The sequence below is a fragment of the Podarcis gaigeae genome (genome assembly GCF_964106915.1).
Source record: "Podarcis gaigeae genome assembly, chromosome: 17".
NCBI classification, from domain to species: domain Eukaryota; kingdom Metazoa; phylum Chordata; class Lepidosauria; order Squamata; family Lacertidae; genus Podarcis; species Podarcis gaigeae.
This window is the reverse complement of record NC_139694.1, coordinates 37,680,699-37,702,958: the sequence shown is the minus strand read 5'-3', so window position 1 is coordinate 37,702,958 and position 22,260 is coordinate 37,680,699. Positions and strand designations below refer to the sequence as shown.

The 22,260-nt window shown below is 45.7% G+C and overlaps 1 protein-coding gene across 2 annotated transcripts; it reads right to left on the bottom strand.

Moving 5' to 3' along the window:
- Window positions 1-6,001: 6,001 nt before the first annotated feature.
- On the bottom strand, window positions 6,002-21,770 carry LOC310834537 (serine protease 53-like). 2 transcript variants are annotated; one of them, XR_014559298.1, is made up of 14 exons: window positions 21,579-21,770; window positions 20,601-20,772; window positions 20,168-20,412; window positions 19,569-19,705; window positions 17,122-18,107; window positions 16,394-17,036; window positions 16,015-16,183; window positions 12,252-12,508; window positions 11,445-11,575; window positions 10,334-10,571; window positions 9,974-10,109; window positions 8,252-8,499; window positions 6,991-7,127; window positions 6,002-6,898 (listed from the first exon to the last, which is right to left on the bottom strand). XR_014559298.1 is itself a non-coding variant. In XM_083718016.1 (9 exons), the coding sequence occupies exons 1-9, from the start codon at window positions 16,740-16,742 to the stop codon at window positions 6,632-6,634; spliced, it is 1,932 nt and encodes a 643-aa protein (XP_083574142.1). In that variant the 5' UTR covers window positions 16,743-16,988; the 3' UTR covers window positions 6,002-6,631. The 2 variants fall into 2 exon arrangements, 1 of the variants encoding a protein (XP_083574142.1); XM_083718016.1 differs by lacking the exons at window positions 17,122-18,107; window positions 19,569-19,705; window positions 20,168-20,412; window positions 20,601-20,772; window positions 21,579-21,770 and having other exon boundaries at window positions 16,394-16,988.
- Window positions 21,771-22,260: the final 490 nt, after the last annotated feature.

Genomic DNA, 22,260 nt, shown 5'->3' with positions numbered 1-22,260 from the left:
GAAAGTGGGGCTGTCAGGAAAGGACAGCAGTCTGAGCCCCCAGAGCGCCGCAGGGCTGTCTCACCGCATTTTGAAGCTAGCGAAATAATATACTTTATTGTTCAATGTTTGACTGCCCAGTAAGACCATTTAGGGTGGCCCAAACATACCACTGTTCTGAGGTTGCTTTCCTGAGCTTTGGACCACATCTTACATACAAGGCATAGCGAGCCCAAGATCCAGCCCTGAAAGTTTGCTCTAATGATGCCTCCAGGGTCATCTCTGGTGAGGCTGTTGCATCTTTTCCTTTGCTACAGTACAGGAGAAACACTGAACTCTAAACGAAAGACCCCCAAAAGCAAAGGCCCGTAAATATAGTCAACCACAGGCACTACAAAACTATGTAAAAAACATGAGTCAGTGAACTGTAAAAGAAACACAGCACACATGATTTATACCAAATATGGTCTTGTGTTGTGCAGGGATGGGGAACTGGTGGCCCCCCCAGATGTTGGTGAACCATCGCTCCCACCACCTCTGATTATTACCTGTCTGAGGCTGATGGGAGATGGCGTCTCACTCTGACAACATTGAGGGCCACAGATTCCCATTATATTTTCACAAAGTGGGTCATTGTGAACCTTGGTCTATGACAATGCAAAAGGGAGGCCTAGCAGCTTGCTCATTTCATTAACCTATTGATGAGGATGCATAATTTAAACATTGCACATCACATTGTCATGTAATAATACTTTATTGAGCTAATACTTAGAGAGTACCGATTTCTGGGTACCAGATAGTGCCCATGAACATGAGCCTTCTAGATTGAATTGATTGAGCAATATGAGTCATGTAGTTCTTCAGTTTGGGTGCAACCTTCCAGCCCATGTGAATCCACAGAATCCTTTAATTTTTACAAAATGACTTGGTGGCGGCCTGGGGGGTTGGGAAGGCGTGGTTGGCCATCTAACAGAATATTGTTGCAACGCCTAGCTAGAATCAGAAATAGTCAGCAGGTTCCATGCCTCCTTGTGGGAGACACCTAAAGGCTGCATAGGGAAAACATTCTTCAACCAGGCGTTTGGCCATTAAGCAGTCTTTGGCCTTTTAAATATTTGTGGGGTGGGGGTATATTGTTGTTGTTGTTGTTGTTGTTAGCATTTTGTGTTTTTATGTTGTAAACTGCCCTGTGATCTTTGGATAAAGTGTGGTATTTAAATTTGGATGAAATGTGGTATATAAATTTAATTAATTAATAGTGAAGAACCATAATTCAGTGGCAGAGCACACTGGTTAATCTCTAGTTAAAATTATTCAGATTATAGGAAAGACCACTTTCTGCCTGAGACCTGGTGAGCTGCTTCCAGTCAGAGGAAGCAAGCAATACTGGGCATGATGGATAAACAGTCCTAGTACAGTGGTACCTCGGGTTAAGTACTTAATTCATTCTGGAGGTCCATTCTTAACCTGAAACTGTTCTTAACCTGAAGCACCACTCTAGCTAATGGGGCCTCCTGCTGCCGCTACGCCGCCGCTGCACGATTTCTCTTCTCATCCAGAAGCAAAGTTCTTAACCTGAGGTACTATTTCTGGGTTAGCGGAGCCTGTAACCTGAAGCGTATGTAACCTGAAGCGTATGTAACCCGAGGTACCACTATATATATAACAGATTCATTTTTTGAGAGACTCTGCAGATCAGTGCTGGAACACAGATTCAATTCCTGGCATCTCCAGCAGCAGGTCTGGGAAAGACCCCTTTGAGATCCTGGAAATCTGATGCCAGTCACCGCAAAACAATACTGAGCGATATGGACCAAAGGTCTGACTCAGTCTAAAGCAGCTTCCGATGTTCTTCATACGACCTTCTCCCCAGGAAGGCTCAGTATAAACTGACCTTGAGAAGGGAAAAAAATACTCTGTTCAAAGGCACAGGAAGCCAACACCCTTCTTGTATTAAGAAAATATCACGCCAGAAGATAATATTTGTGAGCGATTATAGTTGTGCATTGTATATTTGGAAGGATTTCAAATGTCTTGTGTACATTGGGCTTCTGAATGACCATTCTCACTACCTTCCTTCCTCCTGCTTAAGCAACCTTCTATTTCAACCACAAATGTAAAAAAACAGAATCAGAGCAGGTGGGAAAGGCAAAGAAAGATGCGAACATGCTCACTTATAAAGTTGCCCTTCAAAAATAAAAATGGGAAAACAGTACTGCACAGAGTTGGGAAAATCCAATTCCCTTCCCTGTGCTAAAGAGTTCCCCTCCCCCACCCCATGCCCAGATTTCCCAGACTAGTGCAAATGCCTCTTTTCATGCTACAGCCTTATTGTTAGGAACTGCTGCCCAAGCATGAGCTATTCCTGTCCCCCTCCCCATCCTGTGTGCATGCCACACACAGCAGGAATGGTTCCCACGGTTCCTGGTGTGTCCCCCCCCCACCTCATGGAAGGGGGCTGCAGGGGAGGGCATTGCTAAAGGGAGAGGGAAGAGGATGTGTTGATAGAGATGAGAGAGAAATGAGCCTGATTAGGGGAGGAGGGTTTGATTATTCCCATTGCCAGCAGGTGCTGGCGGAAGGAGTTCCATGGGGATGGGGGTGCCTAGCAACGCTCTCTGGAGCGCAAACTGGGCAGAGGCAGATGGGACCTGAAAAACCAGCCGAGGAATGGGGGGAACCGACATACCCCCTAGAGGAGTTTAGGTCCCAGGTCAAATTCTTTGGGCCAGGAAATCTATTGCAATCCACAACAGAGGCAAATCCCAGAGAGAAAAACAACTTGGGCATCCATTCTCGCCCTTCATAGAAGCACTCTCCAACCTTCGCTTTCAACCCTTGCTGGTAAATTTGGAAGGGAGTTGAGCCTGTTATTGGGAAAGCCAGAAAGAGACTTCTAGACCTTGTCTACATTGTGTTCAGGCTAACCATTATGTGGGCCAAATACAGATCTACACTTAAGGTCTCCTCATTGTCCCAAGACTGTGGGCTGGAAGAGGATAGAGGTGAAGTTGAAAACCTGTAAATGTAGAAGGTCTCTGATGAGATTTTCTAGATTCTCTCTCAGCTATAGCTATAGGTAAAGGGACCCCTGACCCTTCGGTCCAGTCATGGCCGACTCTGGGGTTGTGGCGCTCATCTCGCTTTAGATGCAGAGCCGGCATACAGCTTCCGGGTCATGTGGCCAGCAAGACTAAGCTGCTTCTGGCGAACCAGAGCAGTGCACGGAAACACTGTTTACCTTCCCACCAGAGCGGTACCTATTTATCTACTTGCACTTTGACATGCTTTCGAACTGCTAGGTTAGCAGGCGCAGGGACTGGGCAACGGGAGCTCACCCCATCACGGGGATTCGAACCGCCGACCTTCTGATCGGCAAGTCCTAGGCTCTGTGGTTTAACCTACAGCGCCACCCGGGTCCCCAGCTATATCTATACTGTACACTTAAAGTACATATAAAGCACACGGTTTCCTTCAAAGAATCTTGGGCAATGCAGTTTGTTAAGGGTGTTGGGGATAAATTCTTATAGCCATGTGCTTTGAATGTTTGGTGTGGATGTGGCTTTTGTCTGTAACGTCTGGCTGAATCACCCAGTTAATTATACTGTGAAGGCAACCCTTGACACAGTGCATCTGGTGGAGTTAGGGCAGAGGCCAGGACTGAGAATCAGAACTCCTGGATTCTGTCACTTGCACACTCCAAATGTGGTCGCTATGCCTAAGGTATGCAGAAGACACTATTTTGCACCTTTCCTGAGAAGAACTTGGTACATGTTTTTGGCTCCTGCATAAAGTGGAAAGCAGAAGATGAGGGTGTCTGTGAGAACAGGGCACTTCCAGACGGCTGATAATTTTGCAGGTGGGAATCAGCTGCATACTGGGAAATTCAGGCAATGCAGTTAAGATGGATTTGGTGCTCAGGCTTAAAAATAAATAAATAATGAGAGCAACAGGGAAATACACTGGGAAATGTGGGATAACAATGGCTTAATGGTGACATTCACAACATACATTTTATGCATCATTATACCACTTTAAGGGGATACGGGTGGCAGTGTGGGTTAAACCACAGAGCCTAGGACTTGCCAATCAGAAGGTTGGTGGTTCGAATCCCCGTGACGGGGTGAGCTCCTGTTGCTCGGTCCCTGCTCCTGCCAACCTAGCAGTTCAAAAGCATGTCAAAGTGCAAGTAGATAAATACCATAGGTATCGCTCCGGCAGGAAGGTAAACGGAGTTTCTGTGTGCTGCTCTGGTTCACCAGAAGCAGCTTAGTCATGTTGGCCACATGACCCAGAAGCTGTACGCCAGCTCCCTCGGCCAATAAAGCGAGATGAGCGCTGCAACCCCAGAGTCGGTCACGACTGGACCTAATGGTCAGGGGTCCCTTTACCTTAACTTACCAGTTTAAGAGCCATGGCTTCTCCCAAAGAATACTGGGAACTGTAGTTTGTTAAGGGTGCTGAGAGTTGTTAGGAAACCCCTTGTCCCCTCACAGAGCTGTTAAACCACTTTGGGAATTGTAGCTCTGTGATGTGAGTAGGGTTTTCAGCACCCTTAATGAACTACAGTGCCCAGGATTCTTTGCAGGAAGTCATGGCTCTTCAAGTGGTCTAACAGAGCTTTAAATTTATAGTGTGGACTTGAACAATTGTATAGATTCCCTGCAAACAAATCAGAATGAACGCTCGGTAAATAGCTGCCATCATAGAAGGTCCCCAGAACCTTTGTGCAAATGAATAATAATGAATGTTCAATAAGCAGGCTTCCTGCAAGTGACCAAGAACAGCTTGAAGGGCAGGACATGAAAGCTGGAAGTAGGCAAGGTGTGGAGGAGGGAAGAGAACTCAAAATTACATGGCAGTTCAGAGGGGAAGAAGGTAAATCACAGATTCCAGCCCCAAGGGCCTTGGCTGTGGAATGCCAGGTATTCCTTCCCCCTCCCTCCATGTCTACAGTAATTGTCTGCTTTGCTTGTTTCCCTTGCTCTAAACCTACATGCACTACCACTCCTTCTCTGACCCTGCAAGTGATCCTGCTACATTTTCCAGTGTCCTTTGGCTCCCCCCTGTCCCTGACCTGGCTTTAAGGCAATGGTCAGCAACTGACAGCCCCCAAGCCAAATCTAGCCCACAAAAAAACTGCCAGCTGATATACAGACCATGGAAGCAACAAGCCATGTTCCAGATACAGACATATAGATATTTGCTTACAAACCCCAAACACACCAACCACTTCCTCACAGCTTATTGCATGCCTCTGTGAAGTTTCTGCCAGAAAAGGGGGAGGGGCTGAAAATGGTTCCTGTGGGGGGATCCTTTGGATGAAAAATGTGGGATAACCAGCCTCATATAGCCAACATGTTTAAGTCTAAGTAATGCATGAAGCGGTTAAATGCCATAGAGTAAGCTGTCTGCCAGGCTTAGCTAGGGCACTCCCACTCTCCTTGGGAGGAGGGTAATCAAGCCTATTGTTGTACCTCAGTCTACCTGAGAAGCTAAGCATGTATGAGGTATGATCCCTGGTTGCTCTAAGCTCAGACCGCATGGCTCTAACAAGCCACTCTTATGTAGCTGTACCAAAAATTTAGGAACTTTTATCACTTTATAACGAAGCCAAGTTTTACTGCCTGTGTAACATTTTCTGAATGCCATAGGGGAAAGTGCATGAATCCAACCTTTGAAGAGTTTGCAAGCAAATCATTTTTAACTTACCAAACATGTGGTCTTTTTCCATGCCAAGGAAAGAGGGGACTATTTTGGAACTCACAAGGGCATATTTTAGGTCTGAGAGCCTATATTTCAACGCTTTACTTTGCTGCATGTTTTGTGATTGTAAATCTCTGCTGGGGTTCTCTCACAAAGAATACTTGCCTAAAACCTGGATAATGTCATCTGGAAAGTGTGTACATACACACACCCCACCTCCGTATTTTTTCCTTGCCACCAACAAGGAAAAGAAGAACTTGAAGTTTCAGTGCTAGGCCCTATATTGGCCTTATACCGACTTGAACTCTACAATGTATTTGAGAGCATTTTTTTTTTATTGATTCGTAGTTTTAATTATAAGATTAGAGTCCAAGTGCTGATATCAGCTATACTTCCCAATTGCAGACACATATTCTATGCAAATACCATGCTTCAGAGAAGTAAGGGGAGACTGCACAAATCAGAAGTTATCTGGAGGGTCTACTATGTATTGTATGGAAAATTCTCCAGAACGTCTACCATGGTTTTTCTATCTTTCTCCCTTAAAGTCCTTAGGATGATGCATTACATATTATTGAAATATCTCCATCTCATTTTTGTTACTTGCTCATTTACTGAAGCAATAGCTGGCGCAAAAGTCCACAGTAGCCTCAAGACTTGTTTCTAGACTCTCACTCCCAGGGACAGGCCTCTAGCTGATGGCATTGTCCGGAAAGGTGCTCATGGGGGCCATCCCAGCTGAGACTTGATAGACCACTGCTGGAGGCAACTGTAGCAACTGCCCTTCACCTGGCAATTTGTTGTGGATATCCCATGGTGCCTGCAGAGATGAGGAGAGCGGGGCCACCTCCAGCACGGAACGTCATGCACCCGGTAATTGACTGCAGAAGCTGAACCGTCCAACGCAGCACCTTCAGTAGGAATGAGAACACACTAATATGTGTGTTCAACCTAACTCTGCCTCCCTAAACAATGACAGGATCAGGAGGAGGATCCAGCTACTTGGTCCACAGGCTGCTGCTCTCCCACGGGGCAGGAATAATTGGTGCTTGGCTTGTCTGGAGGTTTTTTCTATCCAGTCCACATAGGAGGTGATGCTGGAGGACAGAACAACCATCTGGGATCCCGGAAAGGGCTCACTCATCAAGCCAACCTGGCTCCATGTCATGCTCTTGGCCTCCAAGTGGCACAGCAGGGCTGCACCCTCACCTACCTGGGAGAGGAAGAAAAGAATGAAGCAAGAATGGCCCATCACAAGGTGTGAAGGTGAGTGCTTGGTTGGAGGCTGTTTGGAGAGATACTCACAGCAGCACCAGGCAGATAGCTAGAGCTATTTCTTACAACACAGTACATGCCTGGATTGACCCCAGGATGTTCCTTGGCACAGTCTGAGGGCATCAGCACCTTGACTTGGTATGCGCTGGAGTCAGCCTCAATTTCACCTGTCAAAAGATGGGCGATTAGCCAGCAAACTGCTTCCAATTCACTTCCCACTTTTGGAAACGAAAACTTCCAGAATCCTTCCTCCATCCTATGGCATACTGCCCCAAGCTCCACCCTGTCAGAATCCAGCCTTGACTCCCAAATGCCTGGACTCTACATTTGTCTGTTGAATCACACCATTTTATCCTGAACTGATTTGTCTCAGGAATTGTGCCCTCACCCCACCTCTGCTTCCATCACCACAATAATAATCTAGTTTAGCACCACTGAAAAATCCACAACTGCCCTACGCTTTTAGCCATATGCTTTCATCATATCTACGTCATAAACACGGGGCCTAATTTATATGTTGTGAGGGACACGTTACCACAGACATATGGTCCCCTCCTGCAACTGCCAAGACATGAGATATATCATCATTGCTTTCAGTGTTTTTTCACTGTACTTCATTGGATGATGTTTGCAATGTGCATGATGATGGCATGTAACATGTCATTTAACAAATGTTACTAGGGAGACACAAGAGGTGCCGTGAGGCAGCGACAGTCAAGAGTTCCTCTCAACATCTTTCTGGTACACTTGCACTAATTTAATAGCCATTCCTTCTCCTCAGATACCCCTGGGGATGTTTTGCTCTGTGAGGCATCGCTGAGAAGTCTCAGCACCCTTGCCAAACTACAATGCTCAGGATTCTTTTGCAGGCAGGCATGGCAATTGCATAAAGATTGATGGAATATAGATTTGGAGAGTAGATGTCTCCCTGGTGGGTGTGTCTTCAAGGACTGTCCAGTTCCACTCAGCACAGCTGATCCTTACAGTTCACACACAAGCACACACACACACACACACACACACACACACACATGTGCAGATGCACACACAGTAATTGGGGGCAAAAGCCAGGTTAAGCTCCATTGGCTGCCTTCACAAATCATGCTGCAACTTGATGCAGCGTCACAGGGCTTCCAAATGAATGTACTAAGGGATATTTGATGTTAAGGAACAGAGACTGTTTGAAATAGTCTTGGAGCATACAGCCCTATACAATAGCAAGGTCCCTCTCTTCTCTCCCTCTCCCTCTCCCTCTCCCTCCACCCCACTCCCAGTCAGTCTTCTGGAATACCAGATTGCATCATTTGTAGACCCATCACTTTGCAGCTATCCCAGGGCTCCTTTGGGAAGTAGGCCATAGCAGCCACATGTTGGTCAAAGGCGATGGGCTTCTGGAGGAGCAGCAGAGCCACGTTGGAGCTGCCAGAGAGACTGTACTGCGCCGTCTCCTCATAAGGGTAAATTGCAGCAACATGGATGCCTCTGGCGTGGCCCTTGGGGTGTGTCAGCCTCACAAAGACAGCTATGTTTGCTGGGTCCCTGCAAACAGTAAAGAGGGGCCTGGAATAACTCTGTTTTGGGTCAAAGGAAAAGCAACAAGGCAAAGGGAATAGTGTAGGCTCTGGTGGCTCTGCCCCACCAACCTCAGTCTGCCCTAAGCCCCTACCCACCTGCCTTCTAAGCTACAACCGGTTCAGGTGATGGCCCTGGCTGTCTGCTTCTCCCTCCTCCTTAGTTTCTGTGTTGCCCTTGCAGAACTCCTTAGGGAGCAGGATGGGGACAAAACTAGAATCAGTTGGCTCTGGCTGTTATTGACTCCAACTCCGTTGTGAGCTCCCATTGCTCTATCCTAGCTCCTGCTAACCTAGCAGTTTGAAAGCACGTCAAAGTGCAAGTAGATAAATAGGTACCACTCTGGCGGGAAGGTAAACGGTGTTTCCATGCACTGCTCTGGTTCGACCCGGAAGCTGTACGCCGGCTCCCTCGGCCAATAAAGCGAGGTGAGCGCTGCAACCCCAGAGTCGGCCACAACTGGACCCAATGGTCAGGAGTCCCTTTACCTTTACCTTTAGGACCCATAATGATGGGACAGGGCAGGCAGCAGGATCAGCTATGTTTACATAGTTTATTCAAAGTAACAACTTCTTCATAAACTATGGTAAACTTGATGTTAACCTATGTTAAAATTAATATGCGCCTTTTTCTTGCTTCTGTTCATGTTGTCTGATCTCATCGGTGATGCTGTGGAGTACAGCCTGTATGCCCTCTGGGCAGCTATATCTTACAGCAGGGGTCAGCAAACCTTTTCAGCAGGGGGCTGGTCCACTGTCCCTCAGACCTTGGGGGGGGCAGACTATATTTTGGAGGGGGGAAAAGAACAAATTCCTATGCCCCACAAATATCCCAGAGATGCATTTTAAATAAAAGGACACATTATACTCGTGTAAAAACACGCTGATTCCAGGACCATCCATGGGCCGGATTTAGAAGGCAATTGGGCTGGATCTGGCCCCTAGGCCTTAGTTTGCCTACCCATGTCCTACAGCCTAGGTGAACAAAATAGGTGTGCGTCTTTCACATTCATCCTGTAATGTCTCGCTACCCTCCCATGTAGCACGGAATGGGTGAATACAGTGGTACCTCAGGTTACATACGCTTCAGGTTACAGACTCCACTAACCCAGAAATATTACCTTGGGTTAAGAACTTTGCTTCAGGATGAGAACAGAAATCGTGCAGTGGTGGCACAGCGGCATTGGGAGGCCCCATTAGCTAAAGTGGTCTTCAGGTTAAGAACAGTTTCAGGTTAAGAACAGACCTCCAGAATGAATTAAGTTCTTAACCCAAGGTACCACTGTATTGGTAATGAACTAAAGTCCCGCAAAGGTCATGGGCTCTGATCTCCTAACACAGGGCTAGAGAACCTCTAGCCTGTGGGCCTAAGTTGGCCCGCCATGCTTCTCCCATTTGACACTGATTCTGAAGAAGGCCAGGAGAATGGGGGCATCACTTACGTCTGTTGAACACACTGTGCTGTCGTCAACACCCAGTAGCGGTTTAGAATTGAGCCCCCGCAGCTCTGATTCTCACATGTGGCGATGAGCACTTGCCAGGGCAAGGACAATTGTGATGAGATCCATGCAGCCAGGGCTGAAGAGGGCAAAGAGGCTGGGTCAGTGTGTGGTGGGGGAGAGGACAATAGCAGAGCAGGGGAGGCTAACTCTACACAGCAGGAAATGTACATGGAATGCCATTCCTGTCAGGGGTGCTCTGGGAGGCATTGTGCCATCGTATGTACAGGCCACAGTGACCTGGGGGAGAAGGGACACATGTTTTAAAGCAGCTCACATGAGAAATTCCAAGCTATCACTCACTCTCTGGTTTCTGTAGCTGCCTAAGATTTTTTGTAGGCCTCAGGTGTTTCCAAGGAACTGTGCGATTGTAACGATACCCTGCAACCTTTGTGGTCCTCTCCAGCCAGGGCAGGTAGTGGGGCAGACTGCTGAAGACATAGGGGCGAGAGCAGGCTTCATCAAAACTGCTCAGCACCCCCAGCTGAAGCCAGGCCCCACCCTGGGGGTCAGGGCAGATCAGCGGAGAGCCGACATCACCCTGGATAGGAGGAGGGAGAAGGAAGAGAACATGAAAAAGAGAAGTACAAGAACCTTCCCAACCATTACACTCTTTCAAACAGCAGTTGACCTGCTTTCTGTGGGGCACTTTGTGCTAGAGCTGGCTCAGTGGCTGTCTCAAACAGCAGGAGTCCCCAAGGCTTTAGACCTGCAGGTGCCCCACCTGACCCACTGTTGGCACAGAACTGCTGCTAGTATTGGTGCCAATTTTGGCTGAAATCGCATCCGAAATTTTGTAAGACCTTGTGGAACATGCACAATCTTGAGCAATTTCAGTGATATCTCACCCAAAATTGGCAGCAGCAAAGGGATGCGGGTGGCACTGTGGGTTAAACCACAGGGCCTAGGACTTGCCGATCAGAAGGTCGGCGGTTCAAATCCCCGCGGCGGGGTGAGCTCCCGTTGCTTGGTCCCTGCTCCTGCCAACCTAGCAGTTCGAGAGCACGTCAAAGTGCAAGTAGATAAATAGGTACCACTCCGGCGGGAAGGTAAATGGCATAATGGTCAGGGGTCCCTTTACCTTTATGGTAGCAGCAGTGGCAGGGCAAGGCGGCACTTCCTGTTTTGACATGCCGCCTCTACTTTATGCAAACCATGTCTCAAGCTAATTTGTAAATACCCATCCACTGGATCCATGATAGCAGTATGAGAGAGACAGAGAGGCAGAGAACATGCAATATCTAAGTGCTGTTGTACACCTGAAAGAGCTATCTGTGGCAGGCAGGAATTATGTCTTTTAACCTCTTCAGTTTAACAAATGGGTGAGGAGACTGACTTTTTAATCCACAGCCAGCTGATACCAGCGCCGAGTCAAAAAGCGGTGGAGGTGGGTCATAATGATGATCTCTCTCACCGTGCAAACTCCTTCCGGGCCCATTTGAGCCTTGATACAGAATATGGCATTGGAGAGCTGCTCTCCAAGCTGGTCGCAGCTGGTGACGCTCAGGATGTCTAGGGGATGTCTCAGCAGCACAGCAGGGCCTCCTACAGCAGGGAGAGAACACATGGGGGTAGCACCATCTGCCCTCAAGTTAGGCAGCATAAATCGAGGCCCTCAGTGATGGCCACCAGCAGGGCACAGAGATGAGGGTCCTTTCGCCTTCCAGCTGTTGCCACACTACAGCTCCCATCATACATGACCTTTGGCAATGTTGGCTGAGGCCAGTGGGAGTTGGAGTCCCTTAGCAACTGGAGTACTGCAAGTTCCCCACCCCTATAGTAGGATAAAGAAAGTGAGCAGATGGGAAAAGGAGGGCTGAAAGTTGAAGTGGGCAAGAGGAATAAGGAGAAGAGTCCAGACCAGGGCAAAAGAAAAGGAATATTGGGATAGAGAGTGAACAATGGACAGGATAGAGAGTGGACAGGAGTGTCCATGAATATGAGCTGTGGAAGGTTGATATTCCCAGACTTATCTGAAACAACAAGCCAGCTCTTTGGCTGCCCGCAAGAGTGATGTGACACTGGCATTATACCTTTCATGCACAATACCAAACAGACTTATCTTTCTTGGGTATCTTTTCTGGGGACCCTAACTACTAACTGATATGCAATCTTGCTCACAGAATCACAGAGACTGGAAGAACCAACAAGGTCATTTAAGAGAGCCCCTCCCTGTGCAATTCAGATCACAGTGTACAAGAGGAAGAAGTGCACCACTCACCTTCCAGCACAGACCAGCCTGGAAGCCAACAATTTCTGAAGTCACCTATTGCATCTGCCTTGTCTGAGAGACACACGGGTGCAACAAGAGGACCAAATTCCAGTGGCTCCTCCAACTGCAAAAGGCCCAGGTTGTGAAGGTCCCTGTGCTCCAACCAGTTTGGGTGTGTCAGAGACTGGTGGGTCTGCACTGAGTACGTTGCCTTGGAGATGTCAACTAGACCAGCCTGCACCAGGGCCAAAGCTTCTGATTTTTTTCTGAAACAGAGATACAGCAACATAATACTGTAGTTTCAGCAACTCCACACAACATGTTGCAGAAGCAGGTATTAAGCAGTGGCGTAGCGTGGGGGGTGCAGGGGGGCCCGGCCACAACATCTGGGGGTTAGGGTTAGGGGGCGCAAATCCACGGGTTAGGGGGTGCAAATTACTTGCCTTGCCCCAGGTGCTGAGAACTCACGCTACGCCACTGGTATTAAGCACTCTATTGTAGATACTGTTGCTATTTGAACTTTTATTATGTGAACTTTATATAAAATGCAATCAAATAAAATGTGCTTCTGTGGCCCCATAACACCTGCACAGCATGTAAAACAAATGACATATATTTGGCGTGGGAAGGTTATTAATGCTTCATAAGGACTTCCTACTTCAGTGGGCACAGAATGATGAATGCATGTTCCAATGTGGTGGCTGGGTAGCTTTTTAAGGCACAACTCAGCACAAGTCTGGAAATCACTGGGAAGGATAAAAATGCATACTGTTCTAGCATGCTAGTAAACCACCCTGTGATCCTAGGAAGAAGGGCAGTATAAAATAACAACAACAACAACAACAACAACAACAACAACAACAACAACAACAACACCACCACCACCACCACCACCACCATAAAATTCAGCATTTTAAAATAGATGCGATACTGGTAGCAAACAGGTGCTTGGGGCAGCAATATACTGAACAGCAGTAAAAAGGCAAATGCAATTCAAAGTAAAATGGCAAATGCAAATGTATACATGGGCACAACAACAACTTCATTTGACTTATACGCTCATGGGCTCCAAAGTGGTGGTGATTGACCAGGAACGAAACCAAGGGGTCATAGTGGATAGCTTGATGAAGATGTGTGGCAGCTGTGGAAAGGTAAATTCCACTTGAAAATAAAAATGCTGATATCACAATGCAGTTATTCAAGTCATAGTACAAACACCTTTGGAATACTGTGTACAGTTCTGGTCACGACAGCTCAAAAAGAGTATTTATTGTGGAGCTGAAAAAGGTTCAGAAATGGGCAACCAAAATGATCAAGGAGATGGAGCAACTCTCCTATCAGGAAAGCTGATAGGAGCTTTTTGGGGCTTTTTACTTTAAAGAAAAGATGCGTAAGAGGAGGCATGATAGAAATGCATAAAATTATGGAGGAAGTGGGCGGTGTTTCATAACACTAGAACTTTGAGACATCCAGTAAGCTGAATGTTGAAGGATTCAGGGCAGATAAAAGTACAGTTTTGAGTAAAACCATTGAAATTCATTCCTTATATCTTTAGAATTTTGGTCTACCACTGCAATTTTATTTATAATATTCTGTTTTCCCCCTTCTGCAGTTGCCATGCTATGTATGGCACTGAAAAATTAATTTTTCAGCTTGTTATCAGATGAAAGAGAATATATTAAAAAAATTGTATAGGTGGTACCTGATGCCCACAAGATTCATCAAAATGTACAAAAGGGGCTCTAAACTCTGTTGGATATGCTCAGAGGAGGAAGGATTCCTAACACATATGTGGTGACCTTGCAAGAAATAAAAAAACATTGGGAAATGATCTATAAAGAAATTAAAAGGGTACTCAAGTATACCTTCCTGAAAAAAACAGAGGCCTTTCTCTTGGGCATGGTCAGCCAATTGGTGCCAAAGAAGGATAGAACCTTTTTTATGTATGCTATGACAGCAGCAAGAATACTTATTGCAAAACATTGGAAGACACAAGATTTACCCACCCGGGAAGATTGGCAGATGAAGATGATCGACTACATGGAAATGACAAAAATGACCAGCAGAATTCGAGACCAGGGAGAAGAGAAGGTGGAAGAAGATTGGAAGAAATTTAAAGACTATTTACAGAAATTTGGCAAAATTAAAGAGGTTTAGAAAGAGACTGGTATTGACAAGAACAAGGAAATAACAAGAACTGGACAGAACTGGGGGAACATTTAGGATATTCAGGTTTGACAAGCTTATGGATACAAAATTGGAGTTTTTACTCCTGGATATAAAAACCTGGATAGAAGAAATGGGCCCTTATTTGATAGACTCCTTCTACGATTGGACATCCGTAATTAAAGACTGGCAAAGAACTGGAGGGACATAGTGTAATGTGGGACCTCCAGGAAGATATTAGAAGTGGAGGGATAGGTGAAACGCAAAGGGGAAAGAGGGGAGGGAAAATTGGAATCCAAAGGCTGTAAAATTATTATTCATATTTATCTTATTTCCATCTGTATTATGTTTGAAAGGGGGAAACTCGTGGAAGGGTATAGATCGATCTTAGGGGATGAGAATTTGGATAAATTGGGTTATTGATGAAGAGTGTAATTTGGGGATAAGAACTTGTTGAATTTAATTGCTTATTTGGAAGATTTGGAACACAAGAGGGGGTAGGGAGGGGAAGTCCTAGTTATTGGCAAAAAGTTTATAGATTGGATTTAATTTGTTTTGATTTGTTTTAATTTGGAAAACCTTAATAAAAATTATTATAAAAAAAAAGAAAGAGACTGGTATTAAACAATTTGACTTTTGCATAAGTTATTTTTAAGATTGTGTGTAATATAATATTATGAAAAAGCAGGTAATGTTAAATTAGAAGGATTTGCTAAATCAACAAATTAAAATAGAATGCAAAAAAGGAGGCGAGAGGAAGTCAAAGGAACAAGTTAATGAAAGGGCATTTTGGAAAGTATAATTTTATGTGTTATTTTTCTTCTTTTTTTTCTCTTATACGCGTTTGACTGTCTATTTTTCTTTTCTGTTTCGTATTTTTTCTTTTTTGTATCTGTGTAGTGTGCAGTGGTTTTTGTTGTTATTGTAATTGTTGAGTTTATTGTTAAAACTTCAATAAATATAAATTAAATAAAAAACAACAAAAGACATTGGGAGATGGTCTATGAAGAATTTTTTAAAAATGTTTAAATTCACCTTCCCCCTCAAAACCTGAAGCCTTCCAGCTAGCCATCATAGGAGAGGAGCTACCAAAAAAGGTGTGTAGCATATTTTTATATGCCACAGTTGCTACAAGAATTATGTATGCAAAGATTTGGAAAGACAAAGCTATTCCAACAGAAAAGCAATTGTTCGATAAACTGACAGTTTGCAGAATTAGCAATCATGACTTCTAAAATAAGGGATTGTGATGAAGGGAGGACAAGGGCTGAGTGGGAATATTTCAGAGAGTACCTAAAGAGAAATGATATTACAACTGGCCTGCAAGCAACCGTTTGAACAACAGTAAAATAAAACGAAGGAATTGGTAGAATTAAAATAAGGTGTAGAAAACAACGGAAATGCAGCAAACTAAGATTCTGTTAATGTCACGGAAGGTTAGGTTGGGAAGTCTGTAAAAAATAGTATAAGGTAAAATGTGTATGGTGTACTGTAAAATTGAAAATGCAGAGAGAGAGAGAGAGAGAGAGAGAGAGAGAGAGAGAGAGAGAGAGAGAGACAATGCACCCATCTTGAACTAGATCAACCTGAATAACAGGATACTTACATAAGGTTGGCACAGTTGGCTGAGGTTAAAATCCACCAGGGGTTGAGAATGGAGCCAGCACAGAAATGCTGGATGGGCAGCTTGAGAGCAACAACCCAGGGAAATTCCCCCAACTCAGCCTCAGAGCAGCTTGGGCATTTGGGCACAAAACCAGGCCGCAGCCCACACCCTGAAGGGAAAGACCAACATATTAGAAATGAATTTGCTTGCCTTCAGTTCTCAGTTTATCTAATGGAAGTCTGAAGTAATATTATCCAGTACAGTCTATTTCCCGACAGAATGATGGGGGAGCAACTGGTGGCACACACACAACCAGTTCCTCAGATCTCCCCATTATTATTATTATTATTTTTCAGGGGTGGGGAGTACATGTACTCACCAAATTTGCGATCCGTAAGAACTGCCATCTTGTTAAGTTGGTAGGTATGGGAGTTGGCATCCCATGCCAGTCCCATCTCACACTGTTTCAGCGTCACCTGTACAGGGAGTTGCAAGTTGGGCATTATGGTTACACTAGGTGGGGCAAGTAAAGCTAGGGAAGGGCCAGGAGATGGGCCTTCCTCGCGTTTACTCTTGGGGAACTGTGGCCTAGCCACAACAATATGAACAGGAGCACCTTGGTTGATGTAAGTGTCTGGTATGGATGCTACGGCTGTTGAAGGAGGCGTTGGTGGCTGTGAAGTGGTAGCAGGTATTATTATTATATGTGGTTGTATAACAGCTGACATTTCTGTTGAGTGTATTGTGGATGTTACAGATATTTGGTTGGTTGTAGAGGATGTTGTGGACGACTGCCCTGTTGTTGTGGACGACTGCCCTGTTGTTGTGGACGACTGCCCTGTTGTTGTGGACGACTGCCCTGTTGTTGTGGGCAAATGCCCTGTTGTTGTGGACGACTGCCCTGTTGTTGTGGACGACTGCCCTGTTGTTGTGGGCGAATGCCCTGTTGTTGTGGACGACTGCCCTGCTGTTGTGGACGACTGCCCTGTTGTTGTGGGCGAATGCCCTGTTGTGGTGGACGACTGCCCTGTTGTTGTGGGCGAATGCCCTGTTGTGGTGGACGACTGCCCTGTTGTTGTGGGAGAATGCCCTGCTGTTGTGGACGACTGCCCTGCTGTTGTGGACGACTGCCCTGTTGTTGTGGGCGAATGCCCTGTTGTTGTGGATGACTGCCCTGTCGTTGTGGACGACTGCCCTGCTGTTGTGGACGACTGCCCTGTTGTTGTGGATGAATGCCCTGCTGTTGTGGATGAATGCCCTGCTGTTGTGGACGACTTCTGCCCTGTTGTGGATTTTAGTGCTATTGTAGATGTTGCAGAAGATAGATGTTCAAGTGTGGAAGACACTACAGAAGATGTTTCTCTGGCCATTGTAGATGTCTGTCCAGTTGTTGAAGATGATAAAAATGGGGAGTGCCTGGTAGTTGTAAGTGTTACATGGGGTGTTGTGATATTGGGGAGGGACTGTGTTGTTGTGGATGTTTTCTGAATTGTTGTGGATGTTGTAAAATTTACATGATTATCTGCTGCAACTATTGTGACTACTGACTGTAGTCTATTGAGTGCAGGTGTAGAGTGCACTGAAGCTGTAGGTATTACAGTCAATGGTTTTGTAGCTTCTGGCGATGAGAGTTCATTTGTAAAGATAGAATCCAACAGTGGGGGGTTGGTTGTCAAAGCTACTTCTGATGGTTCAACAGGTTCAACTGCTTCAGATGCTTCAGATTCTTGTTCCACAATTGGGGGTGTTATAGACGCTTGCGGGACTTGTGTGGTTGTTTGTGCTGTTGATGTGAATACTATGCCTGTTGGGAATGTTACAGATTCTCCAGCTGTTGAAGATAATTTTCCTTCTGTTTCAGACAGAGCATATAATGGTGTGATTGCTGGGGGAGACAATTCACCATTAGTGGTCTCGCTATCTTTCAGTTTCGGACCAAGTGCTCCTTCTTGACTCAGCCACTTCAAATGGGATAAAATCTGAGAAGCCAGGATAGGAGCTGTGCAGTCGTGTAAGCTCTGGGACACAACACCCATCACCTCCCAGTGCCCGCTGCCAGGGTCACGACAAATCACAGGACTGCCTACAGACACCTGTAGCAGAAAAGAGAGCATGATAATCAGATATGGAATGAGACATCTAAAGCAGATTATAAAAAGGGGTCTGTGCCACTAAAAGCAGTAAGAAAGGCTGCCTCTTGGGAAGCATAGGAGCTCAGTAGTTTTTTTCCAGCTCCTCAGCTATGCTGCAGTTGGCATGAAGAGGCAATTATTTTGTTTGATTGTGCTGTTTCCTGTCCGCACCAGCAGGTGAAACATGACAGGATGTGTCCAGAATGAAGAAAAGGTGTCCCTGTCATATCCGCTCTTCATTTCTCCTACATAACTATTTGTGCTTTCTGGTAATGTTTGTTGGTGTCCTATACACGCACACTTTAAAAAAAAATCCCATTAGAATTCTGGTATTTCCAAACCTTGGCCAATCTTCCCTTCCCCTCTGCTGACTGTAGTTCCTTTCTAATCACATTGGTCCTATCAAATAGTATAAGACCAGATCTAACTTCCCACATATACAAAATGGTGACTAGAAAAGGGAAGTATAGAATGGGCACCCACTAGAGAACTGATGAGGCAGAGTTGGTTTGGAATACAGAATCACAATTTGCTGGCCATTGCTGAAGTATGAGGGAAGTGCTGCCCTTCTCATTTTGAACAAGGACCCCAAATCAATAGGGATATGCCTTAACACATCTTCCTGCATCACAAAATGCAAAGAGATATGACAACAACAATAGCATTGTGTGAAGAACTCTGTCCTGGTACCCCATTTGCTACAGAAAAGGCACCTGGCAAGGGATCCAGGAAGAGAAGAAATGTTAGCAATGCTTAAGCTCCTGGGTTTTTCTGGAGACAGGTTGCTTTGTACAAGAGGCTTCTTCTCTGTACAAAATACCCTTTCTACCTGTTTCCCATGGCCAAGGTTCCCTTTTGTGAGCCTTATGTGTACAACATGAAGTCAGAGAGATACAGACACATGCTGTGCACCCTATTATCTGGTCTCCCTGTGTGGGATTTATATACAGATGGTAATGAGCTGTGATGGGTTGATGAGTGAGTCACTCCATATCCTATACTCTGTTGTGGAGATGTGGTCTGGACAAAAAATTATGTGTAAGTGGCCATTGTTCAATCCCTCCTCCCCAACGTGATCAATGGGAAGGGTTTTTTGTGGCCAGGTCTAGTACCTGCCAACCTAGCAGTTCGAAAGCATGTCAAAGTGCAAGTAGATAAATAGGTAAAGGTAAAGGCGGGAAGGTAAAGGGCATTTCTGTGCGCTACTCTGGTTTCGCCAGAAGCAGCTTAGTCATGCTGGCCACATGACCCCAAAAAATTGTCTGCAGACAAACATCGGCTCCCTCGGCCAGTAAAGCGAGAGTCGTTCATGACTGGACTTAACTGTCAGGGGTCCTTTACCTTTACTAGGGTTGGTGTAAAGTGTGTGTCTGTGTGTCCCCATTCACACAATCGACCCTGAATCCATTCATAAGGGATTACCATGCAGTTTGTGTCATTAGACGCCTCTCTTGAAACACACAAGTTCCATGATTTGCCTATGTCAGGCCATTGCTTGGCACATTCCGATGTCACCAAAGTATGCACAATGATCTCCTTCACTGACCATCTGAAGGACCCTGTGAAGAAGGAGAGATGACTATAAACTGCAAGGCCTGTTAGCCAAACTCTAGGGATCCACTCCAGCACTGATCAGTCTCAGCGCTGTGCGTGTGTGTGCACGCGTTTTTTTTTTAAATCAAATTCTCCTACATAGCCTTCTCTAACTTCTAAGCCTTCACTGACCATATTTCTTCTAATATTTCCACAGCCCTAAGATATATAATTTATATAATTATATAATAATATAATTATACAATAATATAATTGAGTAATAATCACCCCAGCACTCTCAATATATTAAATTATGTGCCAAATACACATTAGTTGAGTATAGTGGTTCTAACAGATGTGACACATACACTTAGTCTTTTTAAATAACTTGCAGACTTATTAGTACCTATGACTTTGACTCTGGGCTGTGGTCACCTTCCCCACTAGCACAACCCCCTCAGACCTTGACAGGGCACCTCCAAACTCACCGTCGGGTCTCCGCTCAATAATCCTACATTCCTCTTGTGTGTCATAGGGTTTTTCTTTCCGAATGACACAAGCTGGCCATATGTCTGGCTTCCTTAAATCAATTGGCTGGCCGAGCAGAATGAGTCCCAGGTCATTGTTGGGTGGTGCATCCCAAGAGCTGAAACCCCGGTGTGAAATGAACTGGCTCACTGTCTTGGTGCTGAAACGTCCGTGAGCCCCAGTGAATTCTACATTGCTCGGCTGCCTGCAAGGCAAACATGGAAGGTCATTTTATAATCAACCATAGCTATCAGATCCTGAATGGCGAGACCTTACTCCTCAACAGCCTGTTCATTGTTCAGGCACTCTGTTTCATTTCAGAACCAACCATCTTAGGACCAGAGCTAGCACTCCATCAGGAGAAAAGCACTTCCAATCTCTCACATTACTCACATCAGTAGGAAACAGTTGGCTGCTGTCAGGACCCACCAGCTGCTCAGGACAACTCCTTGGCACCTTTTGCCATTGCCAAATATGTTCACTAACCATGGTGCTTCCAGGGCTTCTCTCTCTTCTGGGGAGGGAGACTTGTCCCAATTCGTCCAGGGATGCCGGATGCTACAGACTACAGAGGAACAGTAGAATATTGTAGGATCTCCCATTCCCTGCATCCTGACTGTGGTACAATGTGTAATACATGCTTTAGTTGGGGCTTTGGATATTGAGCTGTGGTTAACCCCAATGGAGGAGTCTTTGATAGCTCACCAACACTCCAGGCCAGTTCTAGAGTTAACCTCTAATGTAAACGAGTATTGCACACCCTCCCTCAATATGGTACAGGTTAAAAAAGGTAAAGGGACCCCTGACTGGTCCAGTCGTGGCTGACTCTGGGGTTGCGACGCTCATCTCGCTTTACTGGCCGAGGGAGCTGGCGTACAGCTTCTGGGTCATGTGGCCAGCAGGACTAAGCCGCTTCTGGTGAACCAGAGCAGTGCACAGAAACACCAATTACCTTCCCGCCGGAGTGGTACCTATTTATCTACTTGTACTTTGAAGTGCTTTCAAACTGCTAGGTTGGCAGGAGCAGGGACTGGGCAATGGGAGCTCACCCCGTCGTGGGGATTCAAACCAGCGACCTTCTGATTGGCAAGTCCTAGGCTCTGTGGTTTAACCCACAGTGCCACCCATGGTACAGGATAGTCAAATGAATTAATTGGCTGTGCAAATGAACGCCACATGGTACCTTTTTCTTTTTTAAAAATATAAGCTTTATACACAGTTCATTGTCAGGGGCTAATGTTCTGTACTTGAAACCTCCCATTCAGTTATACCACTTAATCCTAAAGAGTTTCTGGGTTGCACAAGCCTTTCTGCTTCCCATAACATGGGGAACAGAACTCAAGCGTGCTAGCTCTGACTCTGGTCACTTACAGGTGGTGGAGGAGGACAAAAACAATTGGGAAAGGGCAGAGAGCCCAAGGAGAAGCTCCATCCTTCCTCTCTATGGCAGAGGGAGGCTTTGGGGTCATAAAGGTGCTTCATAGGGAAGATGAGAAGAGGTAGTGTAATCCACAGGCCCCACTGAGGCAGGGAGTCAGCACATGAGTTGTCTGGGATGGAACATTTAAGCTCACAAAAGACTCACCTGTGACATCAACTCCATAGAACTCCATAGAACTCCTGAGAACTGCTTGAATTCTAGCATGCCTTAAGACTCTAGTTCAGTGTTCCTGTCACCTCTTCTGATCCTTGAATGCAGTTCTCTTTCAAAGATGCTGCTGTTTCCAGCACTGGCTGGAGCTGATGGGAGCTGGAATCCAAGAAACATAAGAACATGGGAAAAGCCTGCTGGACCTGCCTCACCTAGTCCAAGCAACCTATTCTCACAGTGGGCAACCAGAAACATATGGGAAGCGCCGAAACAGAACCTGAGTGTAACAGCACTCTACCCATTTGTGATTCCCAGAAAGTGGAATTTAGCAGGGGTTAGAACATGTGGAGGACCAACTGTGACCTGTATGTTAAAACAGAACTGTTGTGCAATTATGGACATGGCAGTAGTTTGCAATTAGGGATACTAATTATGTTTTATGGCACTGTTACACTCTAGAAT